The sequence below is a fragment of the Leuciscus leuciscus genome (assembly GCF_965113295.1).
Source record: "Leuciscus leuciscus genome assembly, chromosome: 6".
In the NCBI taxonomy this organism is placed as follows: domain Eukaryota; kingdom Metazoa; phylum Chordata; class Actinopteri; order Cypriniformes; family Leuciscidae; genus Leuciscus; species Leuciscus leuciscus.
Window position 1 is genome coordinate 15,449,297 of NC_138730.1, and position 18,088 is coordinate 15,467,384.

The 18,088-nt window shown below is 38.1% G+C and overlaps 1 protein-coding gene across 1 annotated transcript in view; it reads left to right on the top strand.

Annotated features, from left to right (window-relative positions):
* The window catches only part of tmtopsa (teleost multiple tissue opsin a), a 125,498-nt gene that overhangs the window by 21,661 nt on the left and 85,749 nt on the right, over positions 1-18,088 (top strand). The window contains exon 2 of the mRNA XM_082174055.1: positions 4,401-4,729. Within this exon, the coding sequence (XP_082030181.1) occupies positions 4,401-4,729 (329 nt within the window). The remainder of the gene's footprint in view (positions 1-4,400; positions 4,730-18,088) is intronic.

Here is an 18,088-nt window from a genome sequence, read left to right on the forward strand (position 1 = left end):
AAGCACATTGTTTGTTTGTACAGATGCTACTGGGGATGAATATAACAACTTTACCCATGAAATGAAACCTGAACCCAAACCAAATCTATCCATCATCTCAAAAAGAAACTCCCACTCCACCCTATCAAAAGCTTTCTCAGCATCCAGCGACACCAATATCTCAGGAGAGCTGGAGCTGGGCATGTTCAGAATGTTTAGGAGTCTCCTGGTGTTGTGAAATGAGTGCCTCCCCAGCATCAAGCCTGTTTGATCTGCTGAAATAATTCCTGGCAAGACCTTCTGAAGACGGAGGGCTAGAATCTTAGCAAGAATTTTGTAGTCCACATTTAAAAATGATATGGGTCTGAAGCTACTGCAAAGTAAGGGATCTTTGTCCTTTTTTAGGAGAAGAGTAATTGTGGCATTGGTTAGGGTTGGAGGAAGTCGGCCAAATGATAGGGCCTCATTATACATGTCACTTAGAAGTGTAGAGAGAAGTGGGGCAAATTTCTTATAGAATTCTACCGTGAATCCATCTGGACCAGGTGATTTCCCACTCTGCAATGTAGTTATCGCCCCCATGATCTCAGTTGTGGAGATTGGCTCAGCTAAATTCTCTACTAGCCCCTGATCCACTTTAGGGAACTCGATAGTGCTTAACCCACATGCTGAACTGGTGTTGGGGTGATCGGAGGCATATAGATCAGAGTATAATTTGGAGAATGTCTCATTAATAAGCTTTGGGTCAGTGGTAGTGGCGCCTGATGAAGATATAATACTAGGAATGAACCTAGATGCTGCTGCAGCTCTGGCTTGCTGGGCAAGGAGTTTGCCAGCCTTGTCCCCTGACTCAAAAATTCTTTGTCTCGACTTGAGCAGTTGCATTTCTGCATCGTTTGAGATTAAAAGGTTAAACTCTGTCTGATATTGTAGACGCTTCTTATAAAGTGAGGGGTCTGGGTTGTTTACATAGCTATCATCTATTTCAAGAATCTTTTGTGCTAGCTCGGTTTGTCTAGACATGGCAGTTTTTCTGAGGTGGGCTGTGTAGGAAATTATCTGGCCTCTTAAATATGCCTTGAGGGACTCCCATAAGGTGCCCCTCGTCACGTCTGGTTTGTCATTCATTTCAAGGAATAGTTCAATGCTTGATCTTAAAGAATCCACCAGAGGGTCATTAGCAAGCAAATTTGAGTTAAATCTCCATGGTTTAAAAAAACGGTTGTGATTGGGGAAGTTTATGTCTAGTGATGTGGGGGCATGGTCTGAGATCACAATGCTATGGTAATCGCATGATAGAACATTCGAAAGCAGTCTGTTATCTATAAGAAAAAAATCTATTCGAGAATAAGTGCGGTGGACATGTGAGAAGAAAGACAAATATTTTTTTTTCAGGGAATTTGCGCCTCCATGGATCAGACATACCCAGCTCTTCTGCAAAAGACGCTAGTAACTTAGCAGACTTCGTAAGGGAGTGCGGTCTACGGGAAGATCTGTCCAAATCAGCATTTTGTACAAAGTTAAAATCTCCCCCAATGATAATATGGTGTGTTTCAATATTAGGAATAGAAGTAAAAATCTTTGAAATAAATTGTTCATCGTCCCAATTGGGTGCATAGATGCTAGCTAGGATGACTTTGATGTGACAGAGTGCCCCTGATAAAATAACATACCGGCCATTTAAGTCCGCAATAACCTCTTCTGATTCAAATGGAACATTATTTTGGATCAAAATGGCAGCACCCCTAGCTCTTGCACTAAATTTAGAGTGATATACTTGGCTGAACCTACTCCTTTTGATGCGCATAATCTCAGCGCTATGCAAGTGGGTCTCCTGCAGAAATACTATATCTCCTTTCAAGTCTTGGAGGTGAGAGATAATCTTATTTATTTTAGTAGGTTGGATTGCCCCCTTGACATTCCATGATATGAAGCGAATGTTATTCATTGCTTGTCTACTTTCCATTAAGGCAAAAGTAGGTTAAGATTATACAGTGTAATATATATATGAGTAGTATGCTAAATAAAGACAGGTATTGGTAAATAAAAGGAAAAGAAACAGGTAGCACCCCCCACCACCCCCCACCCCACCCCAGACACAGACATGTGGTCTAATTATCAAAATTCTCCCGGAGCTCCTTCCCCTTTTAATCTCCCTCTACTCCTCCACACAGTCATATGAACAAGTGATTTAACTAACCTTTTTTCAAAACACCTCTGAGCAGGGAAAAGGTGGGTTTTTTTTTTTTTTTTTTTTTTTTTGTGCCAGCGCAGTGAACTAAGTAGTTGTTACAGTCCACGAGAAAGGAAAACGCTTCATTACAACTCACACCATAACTCGCACTGGCCTGCGCTCCCGGCATAATCCACATTACACATCGTCCATATACATGTTACATAGCCCATGGTCATGCTTAAGTCAAACAAGGATTACATTAAAGATGAAATTAACCATGAGTATATATCAACGAAACATCACCCAGAAAAGAGAGTGGCCTACCTGTAAACCCATAAGATCGTCTGAGAACATAGCATAGCTTAGGCTACCAGTCAAATATGTCCATTTGAGTAGGGAAAAATGCGTGCCAGCAAGAGAAAAAAATGGGTAAACAAATAAGAGTAACATGAATAGCAAATCGCCTCTTGTAAGGGTCAGTCACCAATCGCCATCAAAGATCCGGATTTCTGGTATGATGCCAAAAACTGCTGGGCTTCCTTCACCGAAAAGAGGTGCCGTCTCTCCCCGTCGTCGGCCTTGATAAACAGTCGCGCTGGATACAGTAGTGAAGGCTTGAGCTTGAGAGTGAACAGCTGACGCATGACTTCTTTATACTCAGCTCGTTGGTCCATCACTTCAGGGCAGTAATCATCGTATAAGTACACTGACTTGCCATCATATTTTAGGTCGTCTCGCTTCTTGCGGGCAGCGCGAATTACCATATCTTTGGTCTGAAATTTGTGGAAGCAAATGATCACGGCTCTAGGTTTATCCCCCTCTGCCGGTTTGGGTCTCAGCGCACGATGAGCCCTATCAAGCTCCGGGGGAGAAGTCAGCACATCTTTGCCCAGTATATCCACCAGGAGATTAGAAAAAAATATTGTTGGTCGTGTTCCCTCAACAGATTCGGGTACTCCAATGAGACGCACGTTGCACCGTCTGCTTCTCCCCTCCAGGTCAGTTATCTTAGCTTTCAGTTTAGCGTTGTCATCGGCCATGCTGGATAGCTGAGATTCCAATGACTGCAGTTGATTCAGCCCAGATTCCAGGTCGGAAATACGTTGTTCATGGTTAGTGACCGTGGTCTGTACACCGTCTAATTTGGCATCAATGGCAGCGAGTTTGTTTTCAAATCTGACGGACAGTGAGTCAGGCTTCGTTAGCAAGTCTGCCCGCAGTTCCGCTAGCATGTTGGCTAAGGTAGCATTGTCGATGGCAGAGTCCGGTGAAGCAAGTTCTTTCTTTGATTGTTTGGCGGTTTTAGACATATTAGCTGGTTAGGACTGTCCAACTACTGTTTAAAAGGCAGTTGTAGTGAGGTTAAGGTTAAACCGACTGAGCAATACTGAAAATAGAGGCTGTGTGGCCGGAGCCTGGAAAAACACCGCTACTCCATTCCGCTCGCCAACCGGAAGTCCGTCAATCAAGTATTTTAATCTGAGTCTTCTGAAGAGACATGATTGTTTTATATTATAAACAGGGTTAATGTAGACTTTTATTCACAAATAAAAACTGATCAACATACATAGATCAACAACAAATAAGGTAAACAGAAGCTCAAACATCTCATGAACAATAGCTTGAAGCTTTAAATAATCTGATTTCAGAACAAAACGCATTAGTTGTGACCACTTTCATATTCATTAATCTGGTTGAATGGGGAAAATGGGGGAAAATGGGGGAATGGGGGAAAATGATCAAAGTGGTGCAGTTAATCCCAAGACTTTTGTCAGGCCAGTTACAAGCGTCATGGTTACAACACTACTTCAGTCCACTTCTTTGATAATAGAAAATCAGTAAGAGGTGAAGGTGAATCTTAGAGACTTGAATTGATTCCCTTGACAAGTTAATGTTTGTGCTCTGTGGTGCTCTCAAAACACCAGTGGAAGACAGAAAACATGGAGAGGGCTTGGGAAAACTTATTATTATTTTTGCAGTTTTGTAATTCATAAAGTGTCACAAAAATTACACACTTCAGTGTTAAGAACTGGCTTGTGGATTGCTTTCACCTAAAATTGTACAGTCTTGAATTAATAGTAAGACATAAGTTCTGCTCTTCTGAATGTCTTATATGCCTGCTGAAAAATACTCAAAATTGAACTTAATGTGCAGCAGTCTGTCGGTAATGGAATGTCACATTCGACTATTTAAACCTAAATCAAATTATAACATTATTGAAATATCTTTATATTTTTTTCTGCAGGCATTGTGTCGCTTATCTCCCTGGCCGTGCTATCATATGAACGCTACTGCACAATGATGGGCTCCACAGAAGCTGATGCCACCAACTACAGGAAGGTGGCCTTTGGGGTGGTGATGTCCTGGGTTTACTCTTTAATCTGGACTCTGCCCCCTCTGTTTGGTTGGAGCCGCTATGGCCCAGAAGGCCCTGGAACCACCTGCTCTGTAGACTGGACAACCAAGACAGCTAATAACATTTCTTATATCATCTGCCTCTTTATTTTTTGCCTGATTATCCCCTTCCTGGTCATTATTTTCTGCTATGGTAAGCTGCTGCATGCCATTAAACAGGTGAGTGAAACATTATCTACTGCCATTGGTTTTCTGAAATCATTTTTTCCTGCTAAACCTTTTTGCATTTGTCCTAAGCATTTCAGTATTTGATTAAGGTTAGGTTGTTTGTCATTTAGCAGCTGCTTACAGTCCACCTGGGGCTATGTTCCTTGTGCAAGGGCACAATTCTGGTAGGGGATCTCAACAACTTTCTAGTTCTGGATGCCAGCTATGATCCCTAAAGGAAAAGTTCACCCCAAAATCTTATTTTTCAACATCTCTTTTTGCTTCAATGAAGCTATGAAAAACACAACACCATAATGATAACACCATACAAGCACCATAAAAGTGGTTCATATGACATCTCAGTGGTTGAATAGCTTTGGATTCCTTTTTGCATCAGTACTCAACAATGTCTCCAAAATAGATTAAAATTTAATTTTGAAATTCCAAATGAAAACATTTTGAGAGATGCATCAGATGGGAAGATTAAATATCTTTCTGTTCTTCATACAAAGTTTTTTCATGGTTTCAGTTTACTTGGAAAATCGTTGCCCAACCTAAATTTATAGTGGATACCCACTAAAACTACTTTTTGCCATATAGGCCTATATATATATATATATACAGTGAGGAAAATAAGTATTTGAACACCCCGCTATTTTGCAAGTTCTCCCACTTGGAAATCATGGAGGGGTCTGAAATTGTCATCGTAAGTGCATGTCCACTGTGAGAGACATAATCTAAAAAAAAAAAAATCCAGAAATCACAATATATGATTTTTTAACTATTTATTTGTATGATACAGCTGCAAATAAGTATTTGAACACCTGTCTATCAGCTAGAATTCTGACCCTCAAAGACCTGTTAGTCTGCCTTTAAAATGTCCACCTCCACTCCATTTATTATCCTAAATTAGATGCACCTGTTTGAGGTCGTTAGCTGCATAAAGACACCTGTCCACCCCATACAATCAGTAAGAATCCAACTACTAACATGGCCAAGACCAAAGAGCTGTCCAAAGACACTAGAGACAAAATTGTACACCTCCACAAGGCTGGAAAGGGCTACGGGGAAACTGCCAAGCAGCTTGGTGAAAAAAGGTCCACTGTTGGAGCAATCATTAGAAAATGGAAGAAGCTAAACATGACTGTCAATCTCCCTCGGACTGGGGCTCCATGCAAGATCTCACCTCGTGGGGTCTCAATGATCCTAAGAAAGGTGAGAAATCAGCCCAGAACTACACGGGAGGAGCTGGTCAATGACCCGAAAAGAGCTGGGACCACCGTTTCCAAGGTTACTGTTGTTAATACACTAAGAGGTCATGGTTTGAAATCATGCATGAAGCTTCCCCTGCTTAAACCAGCACATGTCAAGGCCCGTCTTAAGTTTGCCAATGACCATTTGGATGATCCAGAGGAGTCATGGGAGAAAGTCATGTGGTCAGATGAGACCAAAATAGAACTTTTTGGTCATAATTCCACTAAACGTGTTTGGAGGAAGAAGAATGATGAGTACCATCCCAAGAACACCATCCCTACTGTGAAGCATGGGGGTGGTAGCATCATGCTTTGGGGTTGTTTTTCTGCACATGGGACAGGGTGACTGCACTGTAGGTCTACGGTATCGCCGGCGATACCAGCTCGCTTTTTTTTTGTCAATGTAAAAGAAACTCATAAATACTCTGTTGACTTTGATTTTCCATAGGAGTTTCATACATCAATCGATTCTGTTAAATGTGTATTATTTTTGTGTATACTCACAATAAAAACAAAGTGTTGTGCTTTTTGCCAAATAAAGAAAAATAAACACGAAGCGAGTTCTGCCTTCTCTCTGCCAGTGAAGTCCATTCTGAAACGTGTCCGAAAATGAACAATAACTGAGCGAATACTCAGTCAAACAGGCATACAGACACACAGGCATGAAGCTTGAATTTTCTTCTTTTAAATGAAGTAATTTATATAAAAAACAAATATTCTAATCTTGTGAAATCTGTATTAAAAGAGAGCGATTCCAGTCGAGCTCATCTCATCTCATTACGTTATAATCGGCCCCGCCCACGGAGAGCGCGCGCTATTCAAACGCAAATGACTGAGACGATCCCATACAAACTGTGAACGCCCACATATCAGCTCGAGAAAACACATCAAGTTTATTCAGATAAGTGTAGTTGTCTACACTGTCTCGCAGCGCTGTGAGGAATAATAATAATGGAAAACTTACCTCAGAAGTGCTGGTATTTCGAGGAGCAACGGATGGAATAATGTAGTAAGTTTTTTTTTTCATTCTCAAGTAAATCGTGTTTCTGTGTGAATGAATGAACGCAGAGATGCGCTGTTTACCACAACTCGCAAAAAGACGGTTTAAATTTGAATTGCGTTTCTGTGTGTGAATAAATGATCTGCTTTTAGCAAACTATTTAGCTATACTGAGTAAAATCGATTGAAATATGTTGAAATAAAATGTATTTGTATAAGTAACGTATTAAACTGCAAATTAACATTTATATTCCTTATAATAAAAACGAAAGACCTATGTTACAGACATATGAAAGACAACATTTCGTTGATTAGTTTTGGATAGATTACACATTTTTACTGTAAAATATCTGCCACCTCAAATAAGCTTTTGTTTGCCAATTTTTGCTAATATGTTAAATATAGTATGTTTTGTCAATGTAGGCTATATTCGAAGTTTGAAATATGTATGATAAAATGTATACTTTAGTTTTTACAAAGAAAGATTACACTTCAATTGTTGTTGTAATTGTAACCTTTTTAATTAAAAAAAATATATTTACAAGGTAGATGTTAACAAATTTTAAAAGGTAAATATAAGCATTTTCTTTAAATAATTTTTATTGTGTTTTATTATTGACAAATTTGGGGAGAGGATACATATTCCAAAACTGAAAATACAGTATGAGAATTAACTGCACAATTAATAGACATGTTTTCCTTGGATATTATACAATTTGCAAGCAGAATTTGTAAAAAAAAAAAAAATTGACATGCTTCCAACTGTGAACCAATTTGGTAGAATATATATATATATATATATATATATATATATATATATATATATATATATATACTGTATATATATTGCTCTTGCATTCTTTGTTGTGGCTATAGGTGACACACCTGAATGAATGGCTCATTAAGTATGCGGGCCCCATTGTCTCCTGAGGTGTGAACCACTACATATGCATGATGCTGTTGAATGGTTGACGCCCCTTGCGCATATTGCCTTTACAAACAAAAAGTATTTTACAAGATTTAAATCAATGTATTGTGTTATGTGAATGATAAGGGCAGGATGATTTTCACATCATTTTGAAGAAAAAATTCTAGGCAAAGACATCAATTAGTCAAAAGTCTTATTGACACGTATTTAGTATGTGTTTTGTGGCCTTATTTCAGAAACTTTAGTTTTTAGTTTTTTCAATAACCATGCATAAACATTATTCTCTCAAAAATACAAACATGTACATGCATGTTGCTCACATATTATGGTAGCCCTGTTTGTGCTAAATAGAGTGTAATTATACCTTTGCCATTAATATGTTTATAAGCAACTGAAAAAAGCACAAATGTCAGGGCATGTCAGAACATCTCAAGGACCCCAAAAACCCCTCAGACCTCAGAGGGTTAAGGAGAGGATGACCGGGGCCATGTATTGCGAGATTTTGGGGAACAACCTCCTTCCCTCAGTTAGAGCATTGAAGATGGGTCGAGGCTGGGTCTTCCAACATGACAATGACCCGAAGCACACAGCCAGGATAACCAAGGAGTGGCTCCGTAAGAAGCATATCAAGGTTCTGGCGTGGCCTAGCCAGTCTCCAGACCTAAACCCAATAGAGAATCTTTGGAGGGAGCTCAAACTCAGTGTTTCTCAGCAACAGCCCAGAAACCTGACTGATCTAGAGAAGATCTGTGTGGAGGAGTGGGCCAAAATCCCTCCTGCAGTGTGTGCAAACCTGGTGAAAAACTACAGGAAACGTTTGACCTCTGTAATTGCAAACAAAGGCTACTGTACCAAATATTAACATTGATTTTCTCAGGTGTTCAAATACTTATTTGCAGCTGTATCATACAAATAAATAGTTAAAAAATCATACATTGTGATTTCTGGATTATTTTTTTTTTAGATTATGTCTCTCACAGTGGACATGCACCTACGATGACAATTTCAGACCCCTCCATGATTTCTAAGTGGGAGAACTTGCAAAATAGCAGGGTGTTCAAATACTTATTTTCCTCACTGTATATCTATCTATATATATATATACATACAGTATATATACATATGTGTGGCTGTATGTATATATACACACATAATCTAATCTAATTTGGTTGCATTTATTTATGATTTCACTGGAATAAAAAGCACTCTGAAGAAAGGTGAGAAATGATATGCAAATTGTGTGCGTACCAAGCACTGGCCCACAGAGGGAAGGGTAATAATGTGACAGCTGGATTTTAACTGCTGATAAAAGTAGTGAAACAACTTATTATAACTTAATTCAGTCACCTTTTTCAGCAAACATGAAGCATGGATTTAGAGTGCATTAAGGGAACTGAGCTTTGGCATTTTTCAGACCTGAGACATTTACATTTACATTTACATTTAGTCATTTAGCAGACGCCTTTATCCAAAGCGACTTACAAATTAGGACAAAAATTCAGCGAGTCATCATAAAGAGGCAAAAACAACAACAACGCAAGAAGTGCTCAAAATACGAAGTTCAGGTATTATTCAGAGTAGCATAAGCCTGATAAGTGATGTTTCAAAGGGAAAGGATTTATTTTTTATTTATTTTTTTTTATTTTTTTTATAAGGTTAAGTGCTCACGGAAGAGATGGGTTTTCAGCTGTCTTTTGAATGTTGTCAGGGATTCTGCATTCCGGATGAGGGTGGGGAGAGCGTTCCACCAGCATGGAACTGTGAATGAGAATGTTCTGGAAAGTGATTTTGTGGCTTTCTGTGATGGAACCACGAGACGTCGCTCGTTGACCGATCGTAGGTGTCTGGTAGGGATGTAGACTCGTAGGAGTGAGTGAAAGTAGGAGGGAGCTGAGCCTGTGATGGATCTGTAAGCAAGCGTCAGTGCCTTGAACTTGATGCGAGCAGCGAGAGGTAGCCAGTGCAGAGAGGTGAACAGAGGAGTGACGTGGGCCCTCTTGGGCTCGTTGAAGACAAGACGAGCTGCAGCATTCTGGATCATCTGTAGGGGTTTGGTCGCACATGCTGGAAGTCCAGCCAGAAGAGCATTGCAGTAGTCGAGCCTAGAGATGACCAGGGCCTGGACGATAAGTTGCGTTGCATGCTCAGTTAGGAAAGGCCTGATCTTCCTGATGTTGTGCAGTGCAAACCTGCATGATCGAGCTGTCTTTGAAATGTGATCAGTGAAGGTCAGCTGGTCATCAAACGTTACTCCAAGATTTCTGACCGATCTTGATGGGGTGATTAATGATGACTCTAGCTGGATGGTGAAGTCGTGCTGTAGAGACGGATTGGCAGGGAGGACGAGAAGCTCAGTCTTTGCCAGGTTGAGCTGCAGGTGATGTTCCTTCATCCATGTGGAGATGTCCGCCAGACAGCTTGAGACCCGTGCAGCTACTGTGGGATCATCTGGTTGAAATGAGAGGAAGAGCTGCGTGTCATCAGCATAGCAGTGGTAGGAAAAACCGTGTGCCTGTATGATGTGTCCCAGTGATGTGGTGTAGATGGAGAAGAGGAGGGGACCAAGAACTGAACCCTGGGGAACACCTGTGGTCAGCTGATGTGCTCTGGATACCTCACCTCTCCATGCGACCTTGAAGGACCTACCTGCGAGATAGGACTCAAACCAGTGGAGTGAAGTTCCTGTGATGCCCAGTGATGAGAGGGTGGACAGAAGGATCTGATGATTCACAGTGTCGAAGGCAGCAGACAGATCCAGGAGAATGAGGACTGAAGATTTGGAAGCAGCTTTTGCGATCCGTAGGGCTTCTGTGACTGACAGTAATGCAGTCTCAGTTGAATGCCCTTTCTTGAAGCCAGATTGGTTGACATCCAGCTGGTTGTTTAGAGACAAGAAGGATGTTAGTTGGTTGAAGACAGCTCTTTCAAGTGTCTTCGCAATGAATGGTAGGAGAGAGATAGGTCTGTAATTCTCTACAAATGATGTGTTTAGCGTTGGTTTTTTGAGCAGTGGAGTAACCCGAGCCTGCTTGAATGCTGTAGGGAAGGTGCCAGTATGGAGGGATGAGTTGATGATGTGTGTGAGTGATGGTAGAAGTGTGGGAGAGATGGCTTGTAGAAGGTGCGAGGGGATGGGGTCAAGAGGGCAGGTGGTAGGGTGACTGGAGAGGAGAAGTGTAGATACTTCTTCCTCGGTTAGTGAAGAAAAGGAGGACAGAGGGATATTGGCTATGGAAGGGGTCGGTCTGGGTTCCTGTGTGTGTGGAGACAGTCTTGCGCATTTACTTCCTGATGCTTGCATGCGCTCTCAAGTGGCCAATACCTCAAGTGTGGGTATTGACACAGGACCTATTAGAAACTTCCAGACAGGTGTGTTGGAGAAGGTTGAAGATGAACTCTTCAGGAAGCTTGTCTTCCAACAGCAGGAATGGACCCTGATTTAGATGGTCAAAAAACGAATGTCACAACGAAATCATAGCCACCCAAGTGGAAATCCCAGATGAAAATTCTTCACTTTACAATAAACCAGTAGTTCTCAACTCCAGTCCTGGGGATCCACCACTCTTTGGATTTTGTATGTCTTTATTTAACACACCTGATTTGGATCAACAGCTTGTTAGAACTGAATAGAGCGATGGGTCACCGGGACCGGAGTTGAGAACCACTGCAATAAACCAAGAAGTGCAGAAAGATTTGATTGTGTTTGTCTTATTATTAGACGTTTTTTTTTAACAACATTACAACCATCACCCAACAATTTCGACATCTTGAAGATAAGGAGACTCGTGTGCAGACAGACACAGTTGTATGGGAGGGAAGTATGAGGAGATATTTGGAATAAGTTGCCTCCTAGGAAACAAATCATTTTCAATGAGATGGTTGGGTGGAATTTAGAGCAAGATAACTTATGAATGTGAACTTGTGAAATAAGTTGTGTGTTTCTTAGTGATGTATGTCTCGAGACCGGTCTTGGTCTCGAGACCGGTCTCGAGACCACTTTTACGTGGTCTCGGTCTTGTCACGGCCTTGACGGTCTTTGGTCTTGGTCTTGTCTTGGTCTCGGACCTCTCGGTCTTGTCTAGGTCTCGCTGTCTCAGACCGACATAGTGGTCGGGGGATTTAGCAATACAATACTACAATATCCACGATGACACAACGTTCGATAATGCAACATTATTATCCGCAACAGAACGGATTGAAGCGCGCGTCCGAGTGAAAGTGCGGCGTGTGCGTGAGCCACACCAGAAAACACTTTATCCGCGCCACTGATCGCAGCGGCAACGAGCTCTTTGATCACTTGATTTAAAAAACACATATCAGTGACATGATGGGTTTTAACTTCATTCAGGAGATTTTGGGTAACTGCACAACTGACAGATGACTTTGAGCGCAACACCAACGGCGTGTGTGTGTGTGTGTGTGTGTGGGTGTAACCATAGCGACAAAACGACCAACTTTCGGATCCTGCACTTAAGCCTATAATTTCGTTTTTACACATTTTATTATGTATTTAAAAGTTGCAGAATGGATTCATTTGGAGACTCCGAAATCGGCAGAGATAGGCAGGCATTTGCTTAGATGAATTTGTGTCTTTGATATCTGTGTGTGTGTGTGTGTGTGTGTGTGTGTGTGTTGTTTGATTACAGTATTGTTTTTAAGATGGTGTTAGACTAAATAAATGGTCTTTTAAATATCATCTGCATATCTCCGTTGTGTTGACTAAACATTAGGCCTAATCCAAGTTTATAATTGTGTATCTTTAATTTGATGTTACGATTTCATCTACACATTAAGTATAATTTCAATTGGTTACATATTTCACATTCTTTAGACAGTTGTTGGAGGAGCAAGATGCACTGTAAAAAAATAAAATCGTAAAAAAACGGTCAATGACTGGCAGCTGCGGCTGCCAAACAAAAACCGTAAAAATAAAGTAAAATATCCTAATTTAAATGAAGTGCAAAAAACTTTTACAGAAATTTTCCTTAAATGTTTTACAGAAAAACACTGTTATTTTACAGCTATTTCCTGAATTATTACGATCAAACACCTTCATTGTAAAAAAATCCCATAAAAAAACAGTCAAATGACTGTCAGCAACGGCTGCAGTACAAAAAAACGTAAAATGAATGTAAAATATCCTAATTTAAATAAGTGCAAAATATTTTTACAAAAATCTTCATTAATCTTTTTTAACAGAAACACACAGTTAAAACACAGTTATTTCACATTTATTTTCGGATTTTTTTTTTTTACTGAAAAACACGCAGTTAATTATATGCATGATTTGTTGTGACTATACGTCACTGCATCAGCAACTACACAGATACTGTCTGTTAAATAAAGCAACATGCAGCATTTCATCAGTGTTTCTCTGCTCATCCTGGACTGAAGCTCAGGCTCTACTCTTCAACACAATGGTGACACACGAAACACACCATACAGAAACACTTTAAACCCCAACAGAACATTAAACACAACCAGATCTCTCAGGATCTCAGCATCTTCACTTATTACAATCCAGACTTTATTTCTTTCATACTAACATTCTTATTGAGAATTAACAGAGGTTTAGAAGTTTAAGTTTTATTGAAAAGAATAAAGTTTGATGTCACCATGATGGAGATCAGTGTTTGCTTTAGTTGGGCTCTTGAACTTTTAGTGTTTAACTTTAATGTTTAACTTGAATGTTTCTCTGGCTGCATTAACTGTGTGTCTCTGATGCATGTTTGTAATTGTAGCAATCCAAGAGAAACTCAGATTAGATGATATTAGTCACTTTTTAGTGATAATAGTCATCATGTAGTCTCCTGCTTTATTAATATCACCTGAAGTGAAATATCTGATTAAGTTGTTCAATATTAGTTGTTTATTTTGCATGACAAAACTGCCATAGCCTGCAGGATCATATAGACTCACTCAGACATCAAGAATCAGCGTATGAATCACAACAATGGTGACAATGAAAAAAAATCTGAATTACTATAAAGTCACAAAAAGGCTTTGTTGGTTGTCACCATTGTTGAGATTCATATGTTGATTCTTGATGTCTCTATACTACAATAAAAATGAACCAGCTCAACTTTTTCTGTACAATATAAATATTAAATTTCAGATTGTTATACTGATGCCACAATATTTCAAGGGTTGTGTGGAACATTATGACATTATTTATAATCTTTGTATAAAGCTGAACTCCATCTCATATTCAGAGATTTGACTGACACATCAGTGAATCAGATCATCATATGATGACTTTAACATCATCAATATATGACCAAGATCATCTGATATTTTCTCCAGCATTTATTGCTATAACAAACGTGTATGAAATACACAGTTAAAGCAGCCAGAGAAAAATGAAATTTAAAAACTTAAGGGTCATGAGCCCAACTAAAGCAGACACTGATCTCAATCATGGTGACATCAAATGTATTTTAAAGTTTTTTACACTTTATTTAAATGAGCTTATTTTACTTTAATTTTAGGGTTTTTGTTTGGCAGCCGCAGCTGCCAGTCATTTGACCCTTTTTTTAAAGATTTTTTAACAATGAAGGTATTTGATCATAATAATGCTGGAAATACCTGTGAAATAACAGTGTTTTTTCGGTTTATTTAAATTAGCATATTTTACTTTAATTTTAAGGTTTTTGTTTGGCAGCCGCAGCTGCCAGTCATTTGACCCTTTTTTTACGATTTTTTTTACAATGAAGGTATATGATCGTGATTATTCAGGAACTACCTGTAAAATAACAGTGTTTAGCAGTTTATTTAATTTAGGATGTTTTACAGTTTTTTGGGGGGCTGACAGTCATTTGACCATTTTATCATTTGACTGTTTTGTTACTGTTAAATTACAGATTATATTTGTAATTTTACATACATTTTTATGTAATTTAAGAAAACAGAAAAAATACTGTATGAAAAATACAATCAATTTTCTGTATAAAAAATGTGAATTACTGTAATTTGTCATTAATGTCACAATACCTAAATTAACAGCTGAATTTTTATTTTACAGATATTATTTGTAATTTTACAGTGTTTTGAGTACAATTTAAAATTAAAGAAAATGATCGTCAAAAAATCACAGTTATTTTCTGTAAAATTAGGATTTTTTTTTACAGTGTGGTGTTGGAGGTGTTTGATGTTTTGTCAGATGAACCAGTCAGTACCAGTCATGTCAGTCCTCAACAGTACACAAAAGTTAAGGGAGTCTCAATCCTCTAATAGTGCAGTAACAGCCGTCATGCAATTGCTACACATAGTTAATCTCACCCAGTCTGCAAAAACATTTACAGTGAGCTCACAGTCACACACATGACATGGTCTGTCTCTGTATTGTTCTGCCTGTGTAGTTTAAGTAATACCGTCTAATATTGAATGTAAACTGCGGCTGAACCCTAGTATGCTAAAATAGATGCTGCTGTTCTTGAATTCATACAAGTTATTGCTTAGCTTCAACACTAGTCTGTTTTGTTTTTTTCCCTCCGGTCTCGACTTGGTCTCGGTCTTGGTCTCGACTTGGTCTTGGTCTATGGCAAGCCGTTTTAACATTTAATCATTTAAACCGACTAGTCTCTATTTTCATGCTACTAGTACTTATTTTTTAGATACTAGTATCTATTCCATTAAGTACTAGTACTTATTCATTAGCTACTAGTGCTTATTCTTTAGGTACTAGTGCCTATTCTTTAGATACTAGTGCTTATTCTTTAGGTACTAGTACTTATTCAATAGATACTAGTACTTATTCATTAGATACTAGTACTTATTCATTAGATACTAGTACCTATTAAATAGATACTAGTACTTATTCATTAGATACTAGTACTTATTCATTAGATACTAGTACTTATTCATTAGATACTAGTACCTATTAAATAGATACTAGTACTTATTCATTAGATACTAGTACCTATTAATTAGATACTAGTACTTATAAATTAGCTACTAGTACTTATTCAATAGATACTAGTACCTATTTATTAGATACTAGTATTTATTCCGAATGTTACTAGTAAGATTTTTTATTTTACTAGTCACAACTGCTTTTTTACTCGTCTTATGTTATGACTAGTCAGAACGGCCACTGGATAGTTCAATTAAAAATCTTACTAGTAAAATCCAAAATCTTACTAGTAACATTTGGAATAAATACTAGTATCTAATAAATAGTTACTAGTATCTATTCAATAAGTACTAGTAGCTAATTTATAAGTACTAGTATCTAATTAATAGGTACTAGTATCTAATGAATAAGTACTAGTATCTAATGAATAAGTACTAGTATCTATTGAATAAGTACTAGTATCTAATGAATAAGTACTAGTATCTATTTAATAGGTACTAGTATCTATTTAAGAGGTACTAGTATCTAATGACTTAGTACTAGTGTTTATTGAATACATACTAGTATCTAGTAATAGTTACTAGTATCTAAAAAATAAGTACTAGTACCTAATAAATAACTACTAGTATCTAATATATATGTACTAGTCACAATTGGAATACATACTAGTCAGAACTGAATAGTTGATATCTGAATGACAGATCCCCATAGAAGTCAATGGCAAATTTTTTTATTTGTTACTAGTAACAAAAGAATAGTTACTAGTCACTATTGGAATAAGTACTAGTATCTAATGAATAAGTACTAGTATCTATTTAATAGGTACTAGTATCTAATGAATAAGTACTAGTATCTAATAATAAGTACTAGTAACTAATGAATAAGTATACTAGTATCTAATAAATAAGAACTAGTATCTAATGAATAAGTACTAGTATCTATTTAATAGGTACTAGTATCTAATGAATAAGTACTAGTATCTAATGAATAAGTACTAGTATCTACTGAATAAGTACTAGTACCTAAAGAATAAGCACTAGTATCTAAAGAATAGGCACTAGTACCTAAAGAATAAGCACTAGTAGCTAATGAATAAGTACTAGTACTTAATGGAATAGATACTAGTATCTAAAAAATAAGTACTAGTAGCATGAAAATAGAGACTAGTCGGTTTAAATGATTAAATGTTAAAACGGCTTGCCATACTTGGTCTTGACTTGGTCTGTCTTGGTCTTGGTCTTGGTCTTGTCTTGGTCTCGATACCCTCTGGTCTTGGTAGTGTCTTGGTCTCGATTTAGGCGGTCTTGACTACAAGTCTAGTGTTTCTAAGAACATTGGGTCAGCCTGACTGTGACAGAATTATTTTTTTTATCTTTTATGTTCTGGTGTATTTACTTTGGATATAAATTTGTTTTCAAGCCATCCCACAAGTTTACTTACCCAACTGGAAAAGTCAAAGGAAAACTCACAATATCTTTTGTTCAGTCTGGCTCTTTTTCTGCACTCAATAGTTGTCACTTTGTAGAATCTTTAAAGTGGCCTGTCCAGTTTAGTGAAAGCTTCTGTTGCTACTGTATTAGCATTCACTTTACCATTGCATCATAATGGTGCCTAGTGTCGTTGTTTCACAGATGAAGACAGTCTGACTTCGCAAAGCAAATGCATGAATAATAGCTCAGGATTCCTGCCGCTACAGGCAAAAATAGCACTCCTTGTGTATGTTATCTATTTATTTAGCTAATTTACATACATCTGGACTCTCTAGACAAATACTGCAGTGTCCTCCCTTGTTGCAGAGAGCACACTAATAAATCAAACTAGCTAATGATGTTGAATTCCCAATTTAATAAAGCGATCTTCTTTCGACTGTATGTTGCAGTGAGAGTAAAATCAATTAATCTGCTTTAAATTAGATGACTAGTCCTTTCTCTGGCTTTTCACAGATGAATAAATAATTATGGAAAAAGTTGGAAGTGGAAGTCCTGAAGATATGTTATGAGCTCAGGACTGTTGTTGTCTTTGGGGATATATGCTCTGAATGACATATTTCATAGTCACAAAATGAGACTATTTGCCAAACCCAGGCTTGAAAAGTTCAAACCCAGTCATTAGTTCTTTGGAGTTGGTTGACTATTATATATAAGTTTTGCATGCAACTTGTTTTGCTTGTATGTGCTAGCTGTTGATGTTTAGTTCACAGGAATTGTTGAATGCACTCAGAACGCTGTGTTAGATGTGTGAGAGATATGTGAAAATACATTACGCACTTTGATTAGAGAGGTCAGCTGGCTGCTGTTGATGTGTTTGCTCGGAAACCCAAGTAGACAAACTGTGTGGGT